Source organism: Macaca fascicularis, chromosome 7 (genome assembly GCF_037993035.2).
Source record: "Macaca fascicularis isolate 582-1 chromosome 7, T2T-MFA8v1.1".
NCBI classification, from domain to species: Eukaryota; Metazoa; Chordata; class Mammalia; order Primates; family Cercopithecidae; genus Macaca; species Macaca fascicularis.
Genome location: NC_088381.1, coordinates 157,850,078 through 157,871,604, shown reverse-complemented (window position 1 = coordinate 157,871,604; position 21,527 = coordinate 157,850,078). Strand labels below are relative to the sequence as shown.

General features: G+C 43.0%; 1 protein-coding gene across 6 annotated transcripts in view; it reads left to right on the top strand.

The window, feature by feature from the left end:
- The window catches only part of EFCAB11 (EF-hand calcium binding domain 11), a 167,931-nt gene that overhangs the window by 78,332 nt on the left and 68,072 nt on the right, over positions 1-21,527 (top strand). Inside the window, exon 6 of one of the 6 annotated variants that reach the window (XM_065549209.2) lies at positions 16,176-16,282. The exons of 4 other annotated variants lie outside the window; for them this stretch is intronic. In XM_065549209.2, the coding sequence (XP_065405281.1) occupies positions 16,176-16,282 (107 nt within the window). Of the gene's footprint in view, positions 1-11,816; positions 12,854-16,175; positions 16,283-21,527 lie in introns of those variants that run through there. One more of the 6 variants, XM_065549210.2, reaches the window with a different exon arrangement.

Sequence of the window (21,527 nt, the reverse complement as noted above, 5' to 3'; positions counted from 1 at the left end):
TTGACCCTGTCTTAGAGATAGCATGTCCAAGAGGCCCAGCACCTTCTGACCTTAGGATATGACCTAAATACAGCCTCATCTGTTTAATGGAACCATCTTCTCCTCCTCCTCTTTTTCTCCCTCCTCCTCAACCACCACCACCACAGATGCTAGTAATAGAACCCATTCTGGGCCCTGCCTTCTCTCTAGCTCTATCTCAGCCAAGCTTCTGGGAAAAGTAGTCTACTTGTTGTTTTCATTTCCCCATAGTCTCTACTTCTGAACTCAGTACAGTGTGCCTGTCACTTCTACCAGCTCCACTGAAATAATTTTGCTGTGCTCACCAACAATCTCCCTGTTGCCAGATGTAACCTTCACCCTTCAGTCTTTGAACCCTTTTCAACATTCAAACTAATGACCTCCTTGAGATGTCCTTTTCCATTGGCATCTGACACTGCTGTCTCCTGGGTTGGGTCCGAACTTTAACAGCCAATCCTTCCACTTTCCCTTGGTAAATGGCACTCTGCCTGCATGCCCTTTCCAATTTTCTCTTCCTTACCAGTATACTTTCTCTGGGAGATTTCACTCACAGGCTCCACTCTCACATGGAGGGCTCCCAGTTCCATTCCCTTAGCTCAGCCTGGTTTTCTCAGTGTCTCATCCCCATCTTCAACTCCTACTGAACCTCTTTCTCTGGGTATCCCCACTGACCCCTCAAACTCCACATATTCTAAACAGATTATATTACCTTTAACCTGCTGATCCTTCTTTTTTGTGTAACTTTTCTTGGTTCATGATGTCACCATTTACCCAGTTACCCATATCAGGAACCTCTAAGTCAACCTCTTTTCTTGACCACTTGTAACCAACTGGTCACCAAATTCTGTCTCATCTACAACCCAGACCTGCCTCCGTTTTTTTCCACCTCAACATTCTTGACTAATGCTATCTTAGTTGGCTGAAACAAAGTACCTCAGCTGTGTGGCTATATGGTTTAGCTGTGTCCCCACCCAAATCTCATCTTGAATTGTAGGTCCATAATCCACATGTGTCATGGGAGGGACCCGGTGAGAGGTAACTGAATCATGGGGGCAGATTTTTCAAGTGCTATTCTTGTGATAGTGAATAAGTCTCATGAAATCCAATGGTCTTTATAAAAGGGCAGTTCCCCTGCATGGCAGTTCTTTGTTGGTGGAGTAATTTGTCTGTTTAATTCTGATAATGAATGAGACTCTGGCATGCTAACTAGTTACATGACCCCCAAGCAGTCAACATCCCCCAACTTCTTAGAGGGACAAGTGGCATTCAGCCACCTGAGATTCAGCAATAACAGGTCTGTGATGCCCTTAGATGTCCAGGGCTACACATGTGCTACACTGACTGGTGGCATTTTGCCCCTGTCCCAGAGATCTGTGGAACTTTTAACTTGAGAAAGATGATTTAGGGTATCTGGCGGAAGAAATTTCTAAGCAGCAAAGCATTCAGGAGGTGACTTGAGTACTTTTAAAAGCATTCCATTTTATTCATTCACAAAGGTATGGTTTGGAATTGGAACTTATATTTAAAAGGGAAGCAGAGCTTAAAAATTTGGAAATTTGCAGCCTGACAATGCAATAGAAAAGAAAAACCCATTTTCTGGGAAGAAATGCATGCTGATTGCAGAAATTTGCATAAATAACGAGGAGCCAAATGTTAATCACCAAGACAATGGGGAAAATGTTTTCCGGCATGTCAGAGACCTTTATGCCAGCCCCTCCCATACAGGCCCAGAGGCCCAGGAGGAAAAAATGGTTTTGTGGGCTGGGCCCAGGACCTTGCTTCTTTGTGCAGTCTCAGGATTTGGTGCCCTGCATCCCAGCCATGGCTAAAACGGGCCAATATACTTCTCAAACCATTGCTTCAGAGGGTGTAAGCCCCAGGCATTGGAGGCTTACATGTAGTGTTGGGCCTGTGGGTACACAGAAGTCAAGAATCAAGGTTTGGGAACCTCTGCCTAGATTTCAGAGGATGTATGGAAATGCCTGGATGTCCAGGCACAGGTGTGCTGCAGGGATGGAGCCCTCATGGAGAACCTCTGCTAGGGCCACGCAGAAGGGAAATGTGGGGTTGGAGCCTCCACGCAGAGTCTCCACTGGGACTAGTGGAGCTGTGAGAAAAGGGCCACCATCCTCCAGACCCCAGAATGGTAGACCCATTAACAGCTTGGATTATGTACCTGGAAAAGCCACAAACACTCAATGCCAGCCTGTGAAAGCCACCAGGAGGGGAACTATAGCCTCCAAAACCACAGGGCCAAGCTTCCCAAGGCTGTAGGAACCCACCTCTTGCATCAGCGTGTCCTGGATGTGAGACATGGAGTCAAAGGAGATCATTTTGGAGTTTTAAGATTTGATTGCCCCACTGATTTAGGAGTTGCATGGGGCCTGTAGCCCCTTTGTTTTGGCCAATTTCTCCCATTTGGAATGAGTGTATTTATCCAATGCCTGTACCCCCATTATATGTAGGAAGTAACTAACTTGCTTTTGATTTTACAGCCTCCTAGGCTGAAGGGACTTGCCTTGTCTCAGATGAGACTTTGAACTGTGGACTTTTGAGTTAATGATGAAATTGGTTAAGACTTTGGGGGACTGTTGGGAAGGCATGTTTGGTTTTGAAATGTAAGAACATGAGATTTGGGAGGGGCCAGGGGCAGAATGATATGGTTTGGCTGTGTCCCTACCCAAATCTCATCTTGAATTGAACTCCTGTAATCCTCTCATATCATGGGAGTGACCCAGTGGGAGGTAATTGAATTATGGGAGTGGGTTTTTCCCATGCTGCTCTCATGATAGTGAATGAGTCTCACGAGATCTGATGATTTTATAAACGGGAGTTCCCCTGCACAAGTTCTCTTGCCTGCTGCCATGTAAGATGTGCCTTGCTCCTCCTTCACCTTCTGCCATGATTATGAGACCTCCCCAGCCATGTGGAACTGTGAGTCAATTAAACCTCTTTTATAAAATACCCAGTCTCAGGTACATCTTTATGTGTGACATACTAATCCTAGTGTGAGAACAGACTAATACAGTGGCTTAAACAACAGAAATTTATTTTCTTACAGTTCTGGAGGATAGAAATCTGAGAAAGCAACAGGGTTGGTCCCTTCTGAGCTCTTTCTCTTTGGCTTGCAGATGGCTACCTTTTCTCTGTGTCTTCACATATTCTTTCCTGTGTGTGTGTGTGTGTGTGTGTGTGTGTGTGTGTGTTTATGTGTGTGTGTCTATCTGTCTCCCAGTCTCTTCTTATAAGGATACAGTCAGATTAGGTCCCACCTGCGTGACTTCACTTAAATGTAATCACCTCTTTAACAACCCTATCTCTAATTACAGTCTCCTTCTGAGGTGCTGGGCGGTTAGGACTTCAGCATATGAGTTTTCAGGGGACACAATTCAGCCCATACTACCTGCCTTCATTTTCTTATGAGCATATTGCTTACTCTCCCACTTTGTTTCCATTCCTCCAGCATCATCTGCATTCTGACATATCTTCCATATTACCATCAGAGAGGTTATTCTGAATTCAAAGAGGAGCACGGTACTCTCCCTGCTTAAAGCCTCGGGTCAGTGGAGGCCTACCCAGACCCCTGCACAAGGCACTCTTTCCTACTTGCACTGTACCCTAGCCATGAGGAAGTATTTCAGCTTCCTCTAAAGGTTTAGACCCTTAGCTCTGTGCCTTTGCATGTGTGGCTTTCTGGGTCTGGAATGTTCTTAACCCTGCCTCCCTTTATCTTATCAACTTTGAATTGTTTAAGACCCAGTGTAGGCTGCCAGAAGGAAACATGGAAAATAGCAATAGAACAAATGGAGAGAAACTGTTGAATTAATATATGAGAAGGCATCTTTTTCATAAGAACACAAAGGAAAAGAATATGGTAATGTAAATTAGGCTGTTACAGACTTTTTGTCATGCTCTGGAGCCCCTGAAGCTTTCTTAAAGGGATGGATGATAAAATTTACATCTTCCTTTTTATCAATTACTTAGCCATCAGTTCAGGGTCCATCTCACCATATGTAATCACTGCCTAGCCTTCCCAAATCGGAGCCCCGTTCTAGGGCTGCAGTGGGATCCGGAGAACCCACTCTCAGCAGTCTCTGTCCTTTAACCCTAGACACAGGAACAATGCAACTCTTCCCCACCTTTTCTGAAAAATGAGTACAAATTGCAAGAAATGCAGCACAGATTGTACGATGTCAGTACATTAGCAGTGACATGGGAAATCTGATGGAGTCAGGGGGAAAAGGTGTAAATTGCAGGATAATATCAAGGGGAGGTCAGTATGTTAGTAATGCAGGGAATATGATGGACTTAAAGAAAAGGTATAAATTACTGGGTAATAGAAAGGAGAGGTCAGTACATTAGTAACATGGGAAAACTGGCAGATTTGGGAGGAAAAGGTGCAAATTGTAGGATAATGTGAAGTGGGGCATCACTGTAACGATGAGCTTACCTCATGCCAGGAGACTGGCTGGCCATATAGACTCTGGCTACAACTTTCAGTATTTTTCTAGTTCTGTCTCACTGCAGATCTTTAAGTCTTTTACAATCATTAATTAAATTTCTTTAAGACCTCTTTAAGCGTCCTTAAGTCATTAAATTTCAAGTTCATATTACAGAGAAAAAGTATTGTCCCTGCTCAAAAGAAAAAAAAAAGCCAGAAAGATTCCCTCAAAACTTCTGAATGGCTGAACCTATCAACCTCATATGTGCCAACTAATAAACACCCACCTTTTAAAGACTCCTTTGCTGCACACAGCCACACACTCCTCCAAGAGGCTCTGTAAATATGACTGATGTTTCTGTGTTCAAGACAAAATTAAAGCAGTCATATAATAAAATATTTTTAAATAAATATTTTATTGACGTATAACATACGATGGGAACCTATTCTGCACAGGCCTCTCTCACATGGTTTATGAGTGAGGCACTCGCTGCCCTTTTTTTCCAGAATATCTTTTGAAGGATGTTTTTATAGAGAACAGCCTTCAGAGACAGAGATAGTGTCTCCTTCCGGAGCAACGGAAGGGCTTGCTTAATGACCATTTAAAAAGATCCTGGGCTGGGCGCTGTGGTTTACACCTGAAATCCCAGCACTTTGGGAGGCCCCGGTGGGCGGATCACCTGAGGTCAGGAGTTCAAGACCAGCCTGGCCAACACGACGAAACCCTGTCTCTAGTAAAAATGCAAAAAAAAAATTCCAGCTACTCAGGAGGCTGAGGCAGGAGAATCGCTTGAATCCGGGAGGCGAAGTTTGCAGTGAGCCAAGATGGTGCCATTGCACTCCAGCCTGGGCAACAGAGGGAGACTCTGTCTCAAAAAAATTTTTTTTAATTCCTGGTTGCTTAAACTCAAGGTTCTTCTTCTGTGATGCGGCCACTTGCACATGCAGGCATCCCTCTGGGCCCAGCTGCATCAGCCCAGAAAATTTGGGGCAGGGACTGACTCAAACGTGCCGATGCTCTTGCTGTTTGCTGTGCTATGAGTAGTAAAGTCCTTCATTTCTGACCCAGTAGTCCTGGGTCTTCTGCCAGGATCTGTGAGCCTGTGGCTTGTGGCAGCTTGCAAGGAGGCTACATCTTCAGATCCTTCACAGTTTTTAATAGTTTATTCAACAAGAATGGGATGCTGCCAGAGGCATGGCTTTCTGGAAGAAGAGTAAGGAAATCATGATCCTTAACAGGACTTGAAGGAAGTTTATGGGGATTAGTAGCACATGTATTGATCGGATCGTATGGTCAGCCAGGCAGTCAGGTTCTGCTTCTTTTCTTGTTTAGAAAGAGGAGCTGGGGAAGGACTTGCAGTGGATTCACGCTAACTGCCTAGAATGCGTCCAGGTTGTTGCTGCCTCTCCTCCAGGCAGGAAGACTTCCTCACCAATGAGATGGTCAGCCCCAGGTCCTCCCGTTGAAACAACCGTGCAGAGATTCATCCTGGGTTGGCAGAAGGCTCTACCCTCTTTTAGACAACAATTATACAGACAGATGCCTATATTGAGTGAGAATGTAGGGAAATTTATGATTTCCATAGGCAGAAACCAGAGAATCATTAGAAGTTTGTCTTGGGAGATGGGTGGTGGAGCACGTAATACTTGTTAGGGAAGCATGGTGACAGCTGAGCCATCTCAGCCTAGTCCCTCCTGCACTCTGTCTGCCAACTTCGGACCCACGTGGAGATAAAGGTCTCAAAGACTTCCGCAGGGTTTAACCAAACTGAAAAATAGACATTTCAAGATCCATATTTGGAAGAAAAATATATTGAAAAGCAAGAGAATGAGAAATGAAAAGTTCAGGAAAGTACTTAAGAGCATGTGGCACAGGGCTCAGATCAAGAAGGAACACAGTGGTAGCTATGATCTTTTTTTTTTGAGATGGAGTCTCCCTCTATTGCCCATACTGCAGTGCAGTGGTGCGATCTCAGCTCACTGCAGCCTGCACCTCCTGGGTTCAAGCAATTCTCCTGCCTCAGCCTCCCCAGTAGCTGGACTACAGGCGCCTGCCACCATGCCTGACTAATTTTTGTTGTTGTTGTTGTTGTATTTTTAGTAGAGACGGGGTTTTACCATATTGGCCAGGCTGGTCTTAAACTCCTGACCTTGTGATCTGCCTACTTCGGCCTCCCAAAGTGCTGGGATTACAGGCATGAGCCTCCGCTCCCAGCCAGCTATGATAATCTTGTTAGTTTTCTAGTTCTGACATTGGGGGTGAGTTCACAAGTTTTGCTTTTATTAAGCTTCATAATATACCTATTAGTTACATATGTTCTTTTGTATGTATTAATTATTACATAATACATTTTTGTGATCAGTTTAGGGACATTTATAATTGGAATTATTGAATTGCTATGAGTCATATAACATCTGTTGGATTCTTATATGGCTTTAGTAGAGTGGAGGATAGTGTCTTCCCATAAAAGCCCTGTAATATCAAACAAGAATTCTGACAGGAAAATGGTGTATCTACCTACCTTCCTGGGAGAAATACTGGAGATGTTCAAGGTTTTACCTTTCTTAGATAGTAGATAGATCATGAAATTATTGCAGACTAAGTGCTCTGGTATTTTCCTAATCTAAGATTAACTTAAAATTATTTTAACTTAATGTCTAATTCAAGATACAGTTAATTTTCATCGATTCTGAAAACAGATGCTAAACACCTATGTTTATAATGCTGAGGGGGCATTACCTGGGAATTTGAGACATTTGGGAATATCTTCTGTGTACTCCAGCAACCTCACTGTTCATGAGGAATGAGCAAGCCACCGTATTTCCTTTGGTAATTCTGTCTTCCATCTGGTCAGGAGAAAGAAGGATTCTTCAAGCCTTTCTCAGGTGGTAAAACTCTAAGGAGAATCCTGTGCTTTTTGTGTCCCCTGAGAATGACTGCAGCTCCTTGCTGACGACTTATCCCAAAACAAGGCCTCTGGGAACTCACCAGACCTTATCACACTTGGGAAGAGAGCTTGATATGTGGTCTAGTTGTTGTTGGGAGTTAGGACACTAGATTATTTGTGAGGTCTCTTAGGATGCTGTCATCATAAATAATACTCTCTAAAGGTTTTTACCACCTACTGTAAACCAAAGGCTTTCTGTGCTTTTTTACTCTTCACTGCAACCCAAGGTAGTCGTCGTCACCATCCCCATCTTGTGCTGGGGAAGCAGGGCCTAGAAAGAGGCGAAGTCACTTTTCGTGGCCTCTCAGCCAGAACGCACACTCGGTCCTGTGGATTCTATAACTCATGCTTTTAACAGTGGCAGATCTTTGTCATTGAATCCTTTAATTCTGGTAACATTACATGAGTGTGTAGAATTTTTTTTTAACCTCATGGAAGTGAGAATGTCTTACAGTTGTGATCAGACATTATGTAATAAGGACAAGTGGGTCAAGCTCTGTGACCTCTAGGCAGGAGCCCCCAATACATTAGATTTTGCTGAGATCTGATTACTCCTTTTTAAAATGAATTCCATGCCACTACTTTTCAGCAAAACTGTATCATTGATAGTGAGCTGGTTAATATTTTCTAATAAGCTAGATTTAACATTTTTAAAGTATGAAGGGGAGGGACCAAGTACATTAGAGATATTTTTATTTTTGTTTTTGTGTTTTGAGACAGGGTCTCACTCTCACCCAGGCTGGACTGCACTGGTGTGAACACGCATCACTGCAGCCTCAAACTTCTCGGCTCAAGTGATCTTCCTGCTTCAGCCTCCCAAGTAGCTGGGAACACAGTCGTGTACCCAGGCTGGTCTCAAACTCCTAGGCTCAAGTGATCCTCCTCAGCCTTCCAAAGCGTTGGAATTACAGATGAGCTGTATTTCTTTAACATGCTAGAATGAGACCTAGTGTGTGCCTATTTGTTTCTGTAAGAAAGCAAGTTTGCACAGTATCTTGGTGTCATGCTCACGAAGGGTATGTCATTTTCCTTCTGATTTATAATTTGTCCCTATGAGGGAAGTCACAGCACTTTATGTCAAATGGGCTTCAAAAGTAGAATATGAAGTGTCTTTATCCTTAGTTTGCTGATTTGTCTTTATTCAGCTACAGAAAATGTAAATACGTTAATCTGGCATACAGAGCACTTAAAACAAGCAACTGCAGTGTAAAGGTGGCCAGAGCTGGCCTCCTCTAGGTGCAGAAGGCTGGCCACATCCCTGAAGACAGGTGTTCACTCTGTGCTCCAGAGACCTGGGACCCCCAGTTGCATTCTTCTCAGGAGAAGCATTTTACAGTTTCTGTGCTTAACTCTACGGAGTATTTTATCTTGGTGTATTCTTGTAAATGCTGTTATTTGATGGAATTTCATACAAAATTGACATATCTTTCCTTTTAATAGGAATGTTTTGTATCTTTATAAACTCTTTCTGAGGACCATATAGTCCTGTATGTAATAGTGGTTTAAATATACATAATTTGAAGTGCAAACCACTCCAACTTACAAACCATATCATAGCAAGAGAAACCTTTATTTTACATTAGTCCTGCTGGTCTTGCCAGTCTCTCTTCAGGAACCATATTCACTTGACTTAATGATGAGATTGCACACTGTTAATCTATCAGTTAAACAGGTGTTTATTGCACGCCTATTATGGGCTGAGTTCAGGGTTTTCCCCTGTGGAAGAGACAAAGGAAGTACAGCCCCCAATTAAGAATGGATTGGTTTCCAAATGATTGGGAAGCTGAATCTGGAACCTGGAATGTAGCGTCCAACAATGTAATGAATGGCACTTAATTTTCCAGGTTTGCCCATGAGGCATCATTAATCCCTAGTGTGGTTCATCCATACCCTGATGTCCAAGGCTCCTGTTAGGGTTGAGATACAAAAGAAAAGCAGGGGGAACTTTCTTCTGCCTTTCTGGGTGCTAAGGTCACTCCAGTGCCTTCCTGACACGAGGGTTCCCAGTGTCCTCCACAGTCACCAGCTGCCTCCTCCCTGTTTCCCCAGCCCAGCAAAACTCTCATTTCCTCGGCGTAGCAGATCTCAGTTAGATGTTAGTACAGAAGTATTTTGATTTAACTAATTCATACTAACATATACATAACTGATAACTTCCTTAATCTTTGCAGAGGCATTTGCATTATTAAAACAAAATACTTCTTAAATGCATATTAAGTCAAGCAAGGGTAGATTATTTAGCACATAGGATAAAGTGAAATAAAAGATTAAGGCCATGCAAAGTTGTGTTGGGGCTGCAGGGTCACCCTGGAGACAGAACAGCCCTAACTGGAGCTTGTTCCCTGGGGCTAGCTCTCCAAAGCCCACCCTACTTCTCATCACTTCTTTCCTTATACTGTTTCTAAATTTCTGGATTCTGGAAAAGGCCACGCATTAACATGGTGATGGCACCAGCAGAAGCTCCATTGGTTGAGGTGAGGTTTAGGGAGGACCAGGGATTGGCTGAGGTCATCCATGACTGATTTTAGGTTTGGGTTACCTATACACCAGATGGTAATAAACGTAGGGAATGCATATATAAGGCAGGGTCGCTGACTAAAGAGCAAGACAAAGGTATAGCACCAGTAGTGACCAGAAATCATGGAATCATTCAGCAATTCAGGTCCTATTTGCTGGTGGTGAAGCAGGACACCTGGTTTCTGGCTTCATACTCACTTTATAATCTACTCAGGAAAATAGACCTTGTGTAAATAATTACACTAAAAACAAGATCAGGCCAGGCTCGGTGGCTCACGCCTGTAATCCCAACACTTTGGGAGGCCAAGACAGATCACTTGAGGTCAAGAGTTCGAGACCAGCCTGGCCAATATGGTGAAACCCTGTCTCCACTAAAAATACAAAGATTAGCTGGGTTTGGCGGCAGGCACCTGTAATCTCAGCTACTCAGGAGACTGAGGTTGGAATGGGCCAAGATTGTGCCACCGCACTCCAGCCTGGGCAACAGAGTGAGACTCTATCTCAAAAAAATAAAAATAAAAAAGTAGATAAACAAAACATTTTTTAAAATGAGATAATGACACATTTCTCTACCTGCTGTTGTAGAAAACCAAAGAACATCATGAATGATTATAGCCCGGGGCCTGATTGAGCTGGAGCGGGGGTGGCTTCTCTGAGGGAGACACGTTTCAGCCTGGACAAGGAGATTAAGGCTGGGTCAGCCAAGCGACAAGGGTGTAGGCCCAGAGCTTAGGGGCGCATTTTAGGCAAGATGCATGGTGTGCAAGACCCTGGGGAGGAAACACTCTCGATGCCTCTGAGAAGTTGCTGGTGAATCTTAAGAGGGAGAACCTGCAGGTGCTGGAGGGGAGCCTTGGAGAGGGCAGGAGGCAGCTTTGTCCCACAGGCCTCACAGGCCACGTTGTGGGGGTAGACCCTGAAAGGCATGGGGTCTGACTTTAGGAATTTAAAGCAGGGGAGCAACAGGTTCTACTGTATGGCCCTGACCATGCGTGTAATTGGGGCTTGGAGAAGGGAATCTATTATTGGTGAGGGCAATTTGGATCTGAAGGGAGCAGAAGGGGCTGTTGCCACACAGTGTCATTTAGGGGTGCCCAGAAGGGCCCCTGCCCAAAAATGTCTTTCCAACCATCCCTGACGGTGTCTAAAATCCTATCATTGAACTTCATCTCCTTTAAAACACAAGTCCTCTGACAGCCAAGCAGGATCAGACAAAATTGCAGCCTAATATTTAAAAATTTTGTCAGGTCAGGCATGGTGACTCATGCCTGTAATCCCAGCACTTTGGAAGGCTGAGGCGGGCGGATTGCTTGAGCTCAGGAGTTTTAGACCAACCTGGGCAATATAGCAAAACCCTATCTCAGACCAGGCATTGTGGCTCACACCTGTAATCCCAACACTTTGGGAGACTGAGACAGGCAGATCACTTGAGGTCAAGAGTTCGAGACCAGCCTGGCCAATGTGGTGAAACCCCATCTCTATTTTTAAAAAATACAAAAATTAGCCAGGCGTGGTGGTGGGCGCCTGTAATCCCATCTACTTGGGAGTCTGAAGCAAGAGAATCATGTGAACCTGGAAGGTGGAGGCCGCACTGTGCCGAGATCGCGCCACCGTACTCCAGGCTGGGTAACAGAGTAAGACTCCATCTCAAAAAAAATAAAATAAGCCAGACATGGTGGCATGTCCCAGCTGGTCCCTGTAGTCCCAGCTACTCTGGAGACCGAGGTGGGAGGATCACTTGAGCCCGGGAGGTTGAGGCTATAGTGAGCCGTGATTGTTCCACTGCACTCCAGCCTGGGCATTGGACCCTATCTCAAAAATAAAAATAAATGTTTTTTAGACCTCCAGCCATCCTTTTCAAATAAAGTATGTGTGTCTCTCTCTCCCCATAGCATCTCTTCCCTCTTCAGACGCCCAGGACTCGTATGTCAGTCTCTAAATCAACACCTGATTTCAAGAGAGGCTCTGTCAGATACGACTTATATGAACTTTATGATGCAATTTTGAATCAGTCTGTTGCCTTTTCCCAGGATATAACGTGTGGCTGATTGTAACTCCAGCTGCTTTAGGTGATAAAAGGAATTTGTTGACTCTCACAACAGAACCACGCAGAAGTGGGATTGCCTTTGGTGCAATTTGATCCGGCCCCTGGCCGCAGGTCTCTGGTGTTCTTTCAGCCTTGCCCTTGCCCCGTGTCGGTGATGATCTTGACTGACTCCTCCCAAGGATGCAGCACTGACTGCAGCGGCTCCCGGTCTCACACCTGTAACCTCACCAACCTGAGCTGAAAGTGCTGCTGTACTCAGGACGGTCACAAGCCCTTGGCTTCTCTCTAAGGTTGTAGGACACCCCTGAGCCAATTATTAGGTCCAGGAGCATCTAATAATCTGAGAACTAGTCACTGAAGGCATCCTGCTGATTGGCGGAGTATAACCTCTGGAGCTGTGAGTGGGATCCTTCCCTCCCAAATCACAGGGACCCTGGAGACCAAGAATGGGCACAAGCTCTAGGGAAGCACCAAACAACACTGGCAACATAGGGATATTTGTATTTTAAGTCTTATGTCTGTTAGTTTAATATTAAAGAAATGTAGCTGGACACTGTGATTCATCCCTGTAATCCCAGCACTTTGGGAGTCCAAGGTAGGTAGATCACTTGAGGCCAGGAGTTCGAGACTAGTCTGGGCAGCATGAAAAAACCCTGTCTCTACAAACAAACAAACAAAAAATTATCTGGGCATGTTGACGTGTACCTGTAGTCCCAGCTACTATTTGGGAGGCTGAGGTGGAAGGATCAGTTGAGCCCAGGAGGTCAAGGCTGCAGTGAACCATAATTGCACCACTGTACTCCACTGTACTCTGTGTAACAGAGTGAGACCCCATCTGAAAAAAAAGGAAGGAAACAAAAGGAAAGGAAAAAGGAAAGAAAAGGGAAAAGAGAAAGAAACATGGACATCAGCAAACAGATGGGAGAGGAACTGTTTTTAGGGTAGACCACTGGGCCATTCAACAGTTCCTGAAACTTGTGCTTCCTGTACTAGCCTTGCCTATGACACTCATTCATATAATCACTAATTTGTTAGTATGGCTCGGTTATGCAGTTATTTTTGCCTCTGACATACTCCTGTGTTAAAGGGAGTATATCTGAGCTTGGGTCTGGGACATTTAAAATAGGCTAAGTGTGTGGGTATTGGGGATGGAATTCCATAAAGATGTAGATCCTGTTTGTTTAGGACAATTATGCACTATTTAGAGCTAGTTATTTAAAAATTAAATAGTGTTCCTCATTGGTTATATTAGAATAATTTTATAAATAAGCTTGAGAAAAGTGGAAGATGATGCAAATAAGGGTTGTTAAAGAAAAGTTCGATGATCTTTTGTTTGCTATCTTAGTTTAAAGAGTTTTTAAAATTCAGAATAAATGAATTTTCAGTTTTAAAAATATTGGAGCCGGGCGCAGTGGCTCAAGCCTGTAATCCCAGCACTTTGGGAGGCCGAGACGGGCGGATCACGAGGTCAGGAGATCGAGACCATCCTGGCTAACATGGTGAAACCCCGTCTCTACTAAAAAATACAAAAAACTAGCCGGGCGACGTGACGGGCGCCTGTAGTCCCAGCTACTCGGGAGGCTGAGGCAGGAGAATGGCGTAAACCCGGGAGGCGGAGCTTGCAGTGAGCTGAGATCCGGCCACTGCACTCCAGCCTGGGCAGCAGAGTGAGACTCCGTCTCAAAAAAAAATAAAAATAAAAAATAAAAATAAATAAATAAAAAATTAAAAATATTGGAATGGTTTTTTTAGTTTTTACTTGATTAAGTAGTACTGGCTGTATTGAATTCTTCAGAAATACTTCAAAATCAGGCAAAATGTGTAGCATTGCCAATTTTTCATCCTAGGTCCTTTTTTTCTCAACCAGCTGTATTCATTAATATTCACAGATATATGAACATAAAATGAGCATATGCTCAACAAATATTTATCATGTTCAGGGTGCATCCCCATTGCTGGGGATATGGAGAAGTTCATTCACTGCCTAGTGCCAGCAGCAAACCAACAATGAGTTTAGAAAAGGGGAACAGTTGCTGGGGTGAGAGGAGAAAGCCTGCAGAGGATGGGAGAGGCTCAAATGTTGGCAAGGAAGGGGAGAACATCCCAGGTGGTCAAACAAGTTTGCTTTTGCAATTGAATTTCATTCTATTTTTCTTAAAATTATAGAGCCTGTTGCTTAATTCCAAGATTTTCTTTCTTGTGTAATATTTCCTGTAGAATTGTTAGGAGTTGGTCATATAGATCACTTCAGACCACTTGTGTATTATCCAAAGTTTCTGTAATGATTTCCTGTTATTCTTTCAGAATTGTTTTATCGTGATACGATGTAATTCTAAATGTCTTTTATAATGTTGAAAGTATTGCCAAAAACAATTAAAATATTAGATTATAATTAAAATATTAGGAAAGTATCAATAATTATACTCTTAAGAAATGTTGGGACAATTTCTTATTTAGCTAAACAGCTAAAAGTTGTTTCATCACTATCAAGCTTGTCCACCCGCGGCTCTGGTGACCAGGACAGGCTCGAGTGCAGCCCAACACAAATTTGTAAGGTTTCTTAAAACATTATGAGTTTTTTTGGCGATTTTTTCAAGCACCGTTAGTGTTAGTGTATTGTTAGTGTTAGTGTATTTTCTGTGTAGTCCAAGACAATTCTTCTTCTAGTGTGACCCAGGGAAACCAAAAGATTGTACACCGCCGATCTATAGTCATTATTTTGCGGCATCTTAATATGTTCAGAACTATTACTCTCTATTGTCTTTTAGCTTGACCCATTCAGACATGAGAATTTCAGAAAACTGAATCTGTCGTCAAGTTGGCAGAGTTCTTAGCTGACTTTCTTTAACACTGAGTTGTTGGATTATTCTTAGTTTAATAAATTTAGGATTAAGCCTAAAATTTTCCATTTCATATTATTTCCTCCCTTTTAGTTATTTCCTGTCCTTTACTCTTTTTTTTTTTTTTTTTCTACTAAGTCTGTGAACTCCCCTAGTTGGCTGTGAATTCCTTTTGGGCAGAGATCATCAGCTATCTGGAGCTTTGGATAGTGCTTGGCATATAGAAGATGCACATTAAATGCTTACTAAATGTATGGAAACGTTTCACATATACGTAGAAAGAAACAATGCAGAGGAAATTAGATGTAAGTGCATACATGTAATTTTAATTTTACTTATGATTTTGAACACTCTATCTTCTTATAGCAGCTTCCTGCTAGTTTTACCTAACCCAGAGCTCACTTTTTCTTACCTTCTCCAGGAGGTAAGGTTTAGAAACCTGCTAAAGTGCTCTCTGACATCAGTTATTTTGTAAGACAGACTTGTTATCTGTGACATTAACATGTTTGATGATGTGAATGCTCAAATTTTATGAGATCTTTTGTTCGTCTTCTGCATAATTAAGTTCTTTTCAGAACAACTTATGTATTGTAGTTGCAGTGTGTATTTCAGACTAGTCAACACAACTAAAATTTGATCATGATTACTAGCTTTTCAAAGTCATCCTTCATTTCCCACCAGGGAGCTTTCTGTCAGAATTCATTTCCCATTTGGAAGATATCTCTCTGACCCACAGTTTTCTGGACACAATTCATCCTTCACGTGTGTGAGACTGCCCATTGCCATCAATCCTCAGCTCCTCAGATGCCAAAAATCCCCTCTATATTCAGAGTGATAAAATATATCACAAGTGTTAGAGGAAAGAAAACTAACAAAAATGTTTAAAAGATTTTGTTCCAGTGATTTTTCTAATAAAAAAAAATGCTTTTAGTATCTGTTTCCATTGTTACTGTTTAAGAAATTAAAATAATAACTGTTACAGTTGAAACAGGATGTGCTTTCTATTTTCTTTCCATCTTTATATAATTAAAAGTGAATTTTGGCAACGCTGCAATATAATTCAATTCAATTTAGCAAACATTTATGGAGACCCTTCTGCTGATCCTGCAATACCATGGTTTCTATAAGAACTGGCTTTTAGCTGCAGTGAGTGTGAGAGAGTGTGATCCAGATGTGACTGCTGAGGAAACTAAAATTCACTGTGGAAGGAGATTAGGTAAGGAAAGATTCATCCAAGAAGGAATTTCATGTTGAATTTTGGACAGAGAATTAAATTTGGTCTGTGTCTGTGTCTATTTTTTGTTGCTATAACTGAATACCTGAGACTTGGCAATGTATAAAGAAAAGAAATTTATTTCTCACAGTTCTAGAGGCTGGGAAGTCCGAGAACATGGTACCAGCATCTGGGGAGGACCATCTCGCTGCATCGTAACATGGCAGAAGGCATCACATGGAGAGATGGCAAGAGCATGTATGTCAGCTCAGGTCTCTCTTCCTCTTTTTATAAAGCCAACAGTCCTCTCATGAGGGCCCCACCCTGGTTATCTTATGTAATCCCAGTTACCTCCCAAAGACCACATTTCTCATCAGTTTAGGAATATGGGGATCAAGTTTCCAACACATGAAATATGGGGTACACAGTTAAACCATAGCAACTTGCAAAGGGGAATGACATTGCAGGTAAGGGCCACTGGGATTGGATTCAGCAGGGCACGTACTGATTCTTGGGCAAGGAAGGGACATGGTAAGAAAGGTCTTCATCAGTTTGCAGGCTGCAGCAGATACCAGAGGACTAAGTAACTGACCGAGGCTTAAGTGATGAGGTCTTGTTTCTAGGGTAAAGGAGGTAGACATATGAAGGCTAAGTCCAATCTTAGAAAGGGAAGGTCAAATCTTAACACAGAATCAGGTAGCCTCAGTAGCTTACTGGATATTGGGAAGCAATGTGAAAAGAATTGTCAAGGTTAGTTCCAAGGACGGAGAGCCGAGGTGAGTAGGGAATCAAGGTGTCATATTAGTATAAATGGATGGTTAGAAAGAGAAGTGTAATAGGCGGTGGCTTTAGAGGATGTCAGTGGGTAGGAGGAAAGCCAGAAAAGGAATGTCAGAGGAGAACCGGGAACTTACAGTTTCATGGAAGCAAAGAGAAGACAGTGTTTCAAGATGACAGGAAGAACAGAAAAGTTAAGAAATAAGAGGTCTGAGTTTGGTTTTGTTTAGGACAAGGACAAAATGTTGACCTTTGAGTGACTTCAGAAAAGTGGTGGAAGTGGGTACCAGATGGCAAAGGCCCTGAAAATGGAGAAGAGTTTTTGTTACTGGGGAGACTGTAAAATAAAATCCTTCAGTCACTTCAAGTAATAAACCCCTTCGAAGGAAATTTACTCCTTAACTGGCTAGCATTATGTTACAAAATGCTAGTATATTATTAATACCTGGAGATTTAAAATGTTTTCACATTGTAACCCAGAAACATTATTTTTACAAACCATTTGGAAATAATACTTTGATATTCTTTGATTCCACTCTTTCAGAATTTCACTTATCCCTCTCCAAGATTTATTTCTGGGTCATTGATTCAGATTCCAAAACTAGTGTTTTCTATAAGCTTATTTTATGCCTAGTAGAGTTGAAATTCAAACATTTTCTAACAGTAGCAACTGAAATAGCTTCAAAGACATTTTTCACATCTACCTTACTTTTTCTTGGTTGATTATATCTTTTCAAAAACACACCAGATTGACAGCATGTGAGGTAGTATGCCTATAGTAACAACACAAGCTTTTTAGAATGGTTGAGAAATGCACTTTGGCCTTGTTCTGGTTCCTGAAGACTGTTTGTTTGTTTGCTTGTTTGTTTGTTTTGGGATGGAGTTTTCACTCTTGTCACCTAGGCTGGAGTGCAATGGTGCCATCTCAGCTCACTGCAACCTCTGCCTCCTGGGTTCAAGTGATTCTTCTGCTTCAGCCTCCCAAGTAGCTGGGATTACAGGTGCCCACCACCACACCCAGTTAATTTTTGTATTTTTAGTAGAGATGGAGTTTCACCATGTTGGCCAGGCTGGTCTCAAACTCCTGACCTCAGGTGATCCGCCTGCCTTGGCCTCCCAAAGTGCTGGGATTACAGGTGTGAGCCACTGCACCCGGCCCTGAAGACATCTTTTAGTCCTCAAAGGAGCCAATAAAGGAAAAAGTACATTAGAACCAGAGTCATAGGACCTCAGTTCTATTCCCTCCTTTGGGGCTTGACTGTGAGGAGGTCAACATCTAGAGTTTTCAGCAATGAAGTGAGAAGACTGTAACAGAGGGCCAATTTGGTCTCATTCAAATAAAAAAGCTCAGAATGCATGGCTATACTATGTATTCTGTCTTTCACTAATCAAGCCTACTGCATGGTATGACTCCACATTGGCAGACGTGATCAGAGTGTTCCTCATGCGCCCTCCTCTCCCTGTTTCTTCTGCCTATGATGGAACAGCCTCACCTCTCCCTTCACGTGTCTGACTCTCCTCCTAACCTCAGGTTACCTGGTTTTTGGCATACAGTGGCACCCCTGGCACCTAGCGCCTCCGGTGCAGCTCAGGTGCTCCGTAAATATTTGATGACAGAGTAAATGGACTGTGTTGTAGTATTGCCCACCCTGGTGGCTCTCCACACTGACTGAGCATCAGAAACAGAGATCTCCAGGTCCTATTCCCTCGCCATTGGCATTTGAGTTTCTAGTTTCTAGAAATGGGCCTATACATTCCTATTGTAAAATTCCCCCACAGGTCATGCTCATGTGAGAAACGCGAGTCTCCTCTGCGAGTTCCTTGAGGAGGCAACTATAGTTTCTGCCATTTCATTCCCATTCTAATTCTGGCAGAAATTAGATATACAAGAAATATTTGTGAATAAGAGAATTTAACTCTAGAGAAAAGTAATAAATAATAAATGAGAGGAAAATGCCCTTTCTTCTGTTTGCAGATCTAACACCTTGGACCTTTGAAGACTAATTCACATCACCCATAGCAAGTTATAGTTTTAAATAAATGAAATTATGTAAGTGCTCAAACCACCACACGTGATGAAATTCAGAGCTCATTGTTATCTAATAATTTTGGCTAGGGATTACTCTGCTTTATTTGCCCGATTTTTACAATTTTGTGATAAGATATTTGCTTTCATTATTAGCTGCTTTGCCATAGGCCTTATTTTAAATTGTTTCTTTTTTTTTTTTTTTTTTTTTTTTTTTTTTGAGACGGAGTCTCGCTCTGTCGCCCAGGCTGGAGTGCAGTGACCGCATCTCGGCTCACTGCAAGCTCCACCTCCCGGGTTTACGCCATTCTCCTGCCTCAGCCTCCCGAGTAGCTGGGACTACAGGCGCCCGCCACCTCGCCCAGCTAGTTTTTTGTATTTTTTTAGTAGAGACGGGGTTTCACCGTGTTAGCCAGGATGATCTCGATCTCCTGACCTCGTGATCCGCCCGTCTCGGCCTCCCAAAGTGCTGGGATTACAGGCTTGAGCCACCGCGCCTGGCCTTTAAATTGTTTCTTAATAAGTCACAATCCACCAGTCTTTTTCGAGTCATATAATTCTAGTATTTTAAGCTAGAGTTTCTTTCTTTGGGGTGAAGGACGTGAAGTGCTGAGTAAAGAACTAGTGTGAACTTTTGGTGTCTTGTCACCACCCACACTTATGTATATCGTATTTCTGTGCTCCAGAGAAAGCAATTAAGAGAATTATTTTTTATCTAAGAAAACTATGCTATCCTGAATACAAAAACCTCATCATTGGCCAGGCGCAGTGGCTCAAGTGGGAGGCCAAGGCAGGCAGACCGCTTGAGCTTAGAAGTTGGAGACCAGCCTGGGCAACACAGGGAGACCCTGCCTCTCCAAAAAACAACAACAAAAAAATTAGCTGGGTGTGGTGGCGCACACCTGTGGTCCCAGCTACCTGGGAGGCTGGGGTGGGAGGATTACCTGAGCCCAGGAAGTTGAGACTACAATGAGCCATGATCACGCCACTGCACTCACTCTGGGCAACAGAGTGAGACCTTGTGTAAAAACAAAACAAAAAAACCCTTCGTCAGTCATAGCCTATTGGCCTGTTGACCTGCATTTTAGTTATCTGTGGCCAAGTAACAAATTTCCCTGACACTCAGCTGATTAAAACAACAAACATTTAGTGTCTCTCCAGGATCTGTGGGTCAGGAATCTGGGAGTGGCTTTGCTGGGTCATCCTGGTTCATGTCCTCTCATGAAGTTACAGTCAAGGTATTGGTCATCTGAAGGCTTCTGAGGTGGCTCACTCAGATGCCTGGCAAGTTAGTGCCTGTCTGCAGGAGGCCTCAGTTTCTTACCACATGGCCCTGTCCTCAGGGCTGCTTGAGTGTCTTCACTACGTGGCAAGAGAGCCAGGAGAGGCAGAGCCTAGATGTAGCCCCCACCCAGTGCCCACATTTAGGGGGAAGGCTCTCGGGCTCCACTCTTGAAGGGAGGAACATCAAAGCGTTTGTGGACATCATTTAAAACTGCCACAGCCTGTACCATTAGATTCTGTTTGCTAACTTAGATGTTTTCTGAAAGCATCTGTGATCCAAGTTATTTATTTAGTTTCTTCTCCACAAGTAGAAGCTGGATATCAGAATTTCTGGTTTCTACTTTATTATTTCTAGGGCCTCCTTTCTTTTTATTCTCTTGTATAAGATAATGAGATGCAGTAGTAAAAAAATCATCAAGTATTAGAATAAAAGCATATCATTTTCTCTCTGCACACCAGACTGCAAACTTTTCCTGTCTAGGCTGTAATTCAGAACTTATAGTTTCTGAGAAACCTTCTTATTGAAGGTGGGAAGAAATTTAAGAAACCTGCCCCGTTTCTAGATGAACTGGTGAACTGGTGAGCGCTGATTCCACAGCATTCACGTAGGATTAGAGGAGCAAGCGTCAGGGATGACAGAGCTTCAGAGAAGGCATCTTACAGTTAGTTACTCAGGAGCTTCTCCAAAAATGGAACCAATGACCATCCAGCATTTTATTGGTGATTTTTTTTTTTTTTTTTTTTTGAGACTGAGTCTTACTCTGTCGCCCAGGCTGGAGTGCAGTGGCGCGATCTTGGCTCACTGCAAGCTCCACCTCGCGGGTTCACGCCATTCTCCTGCCTCAGCCTCCCGAGTAGCTGGGACTACAGGCGCCCGCCACCGCGCCCGGCTAATTTTTTTTTTGTATTTTTAGTAGAGAAGGGGTTTCACCGTGTTAGCCAGGATGGTCTCGATCTCCTGACCTCGTGATCCGCCCGTCTCAGCCTCCCAAAGTGCTGGATTTACAGGCGTGAGCCACTGCGCCTGGCCTATTGGTGATTTTTTTATAGGAACTTTCAGGAAAAAAAAAAAAAAAAAGACCAGGTCAGTAACAGCTATAAGCCCACATAGGGTGTTGAAAAAAAATAAACCCAAAGGCATTTATTAAGTGAGCCAGGCATCAGGAACCATGTTTTTACATAATTACCTCATTTCAAGTAAGTGCCCTTTCAATTCTTCACCCTCCAACCAGTCTTTCCTTTTTCGTGTGTCATGATTATAGCACTTTTTGGCCCGTATCTGTTTGCCACTTGACTAGGAGTGCCCAAAGGGCAGAGCTGTGAAATGCATCTTTGAATCCAGATGAGCAAGGCAACGCCTGGCCCTTAGTTGATTTTTATTGTTTGCTGTTGAAATAAACAAGTCTATAAGTAAAT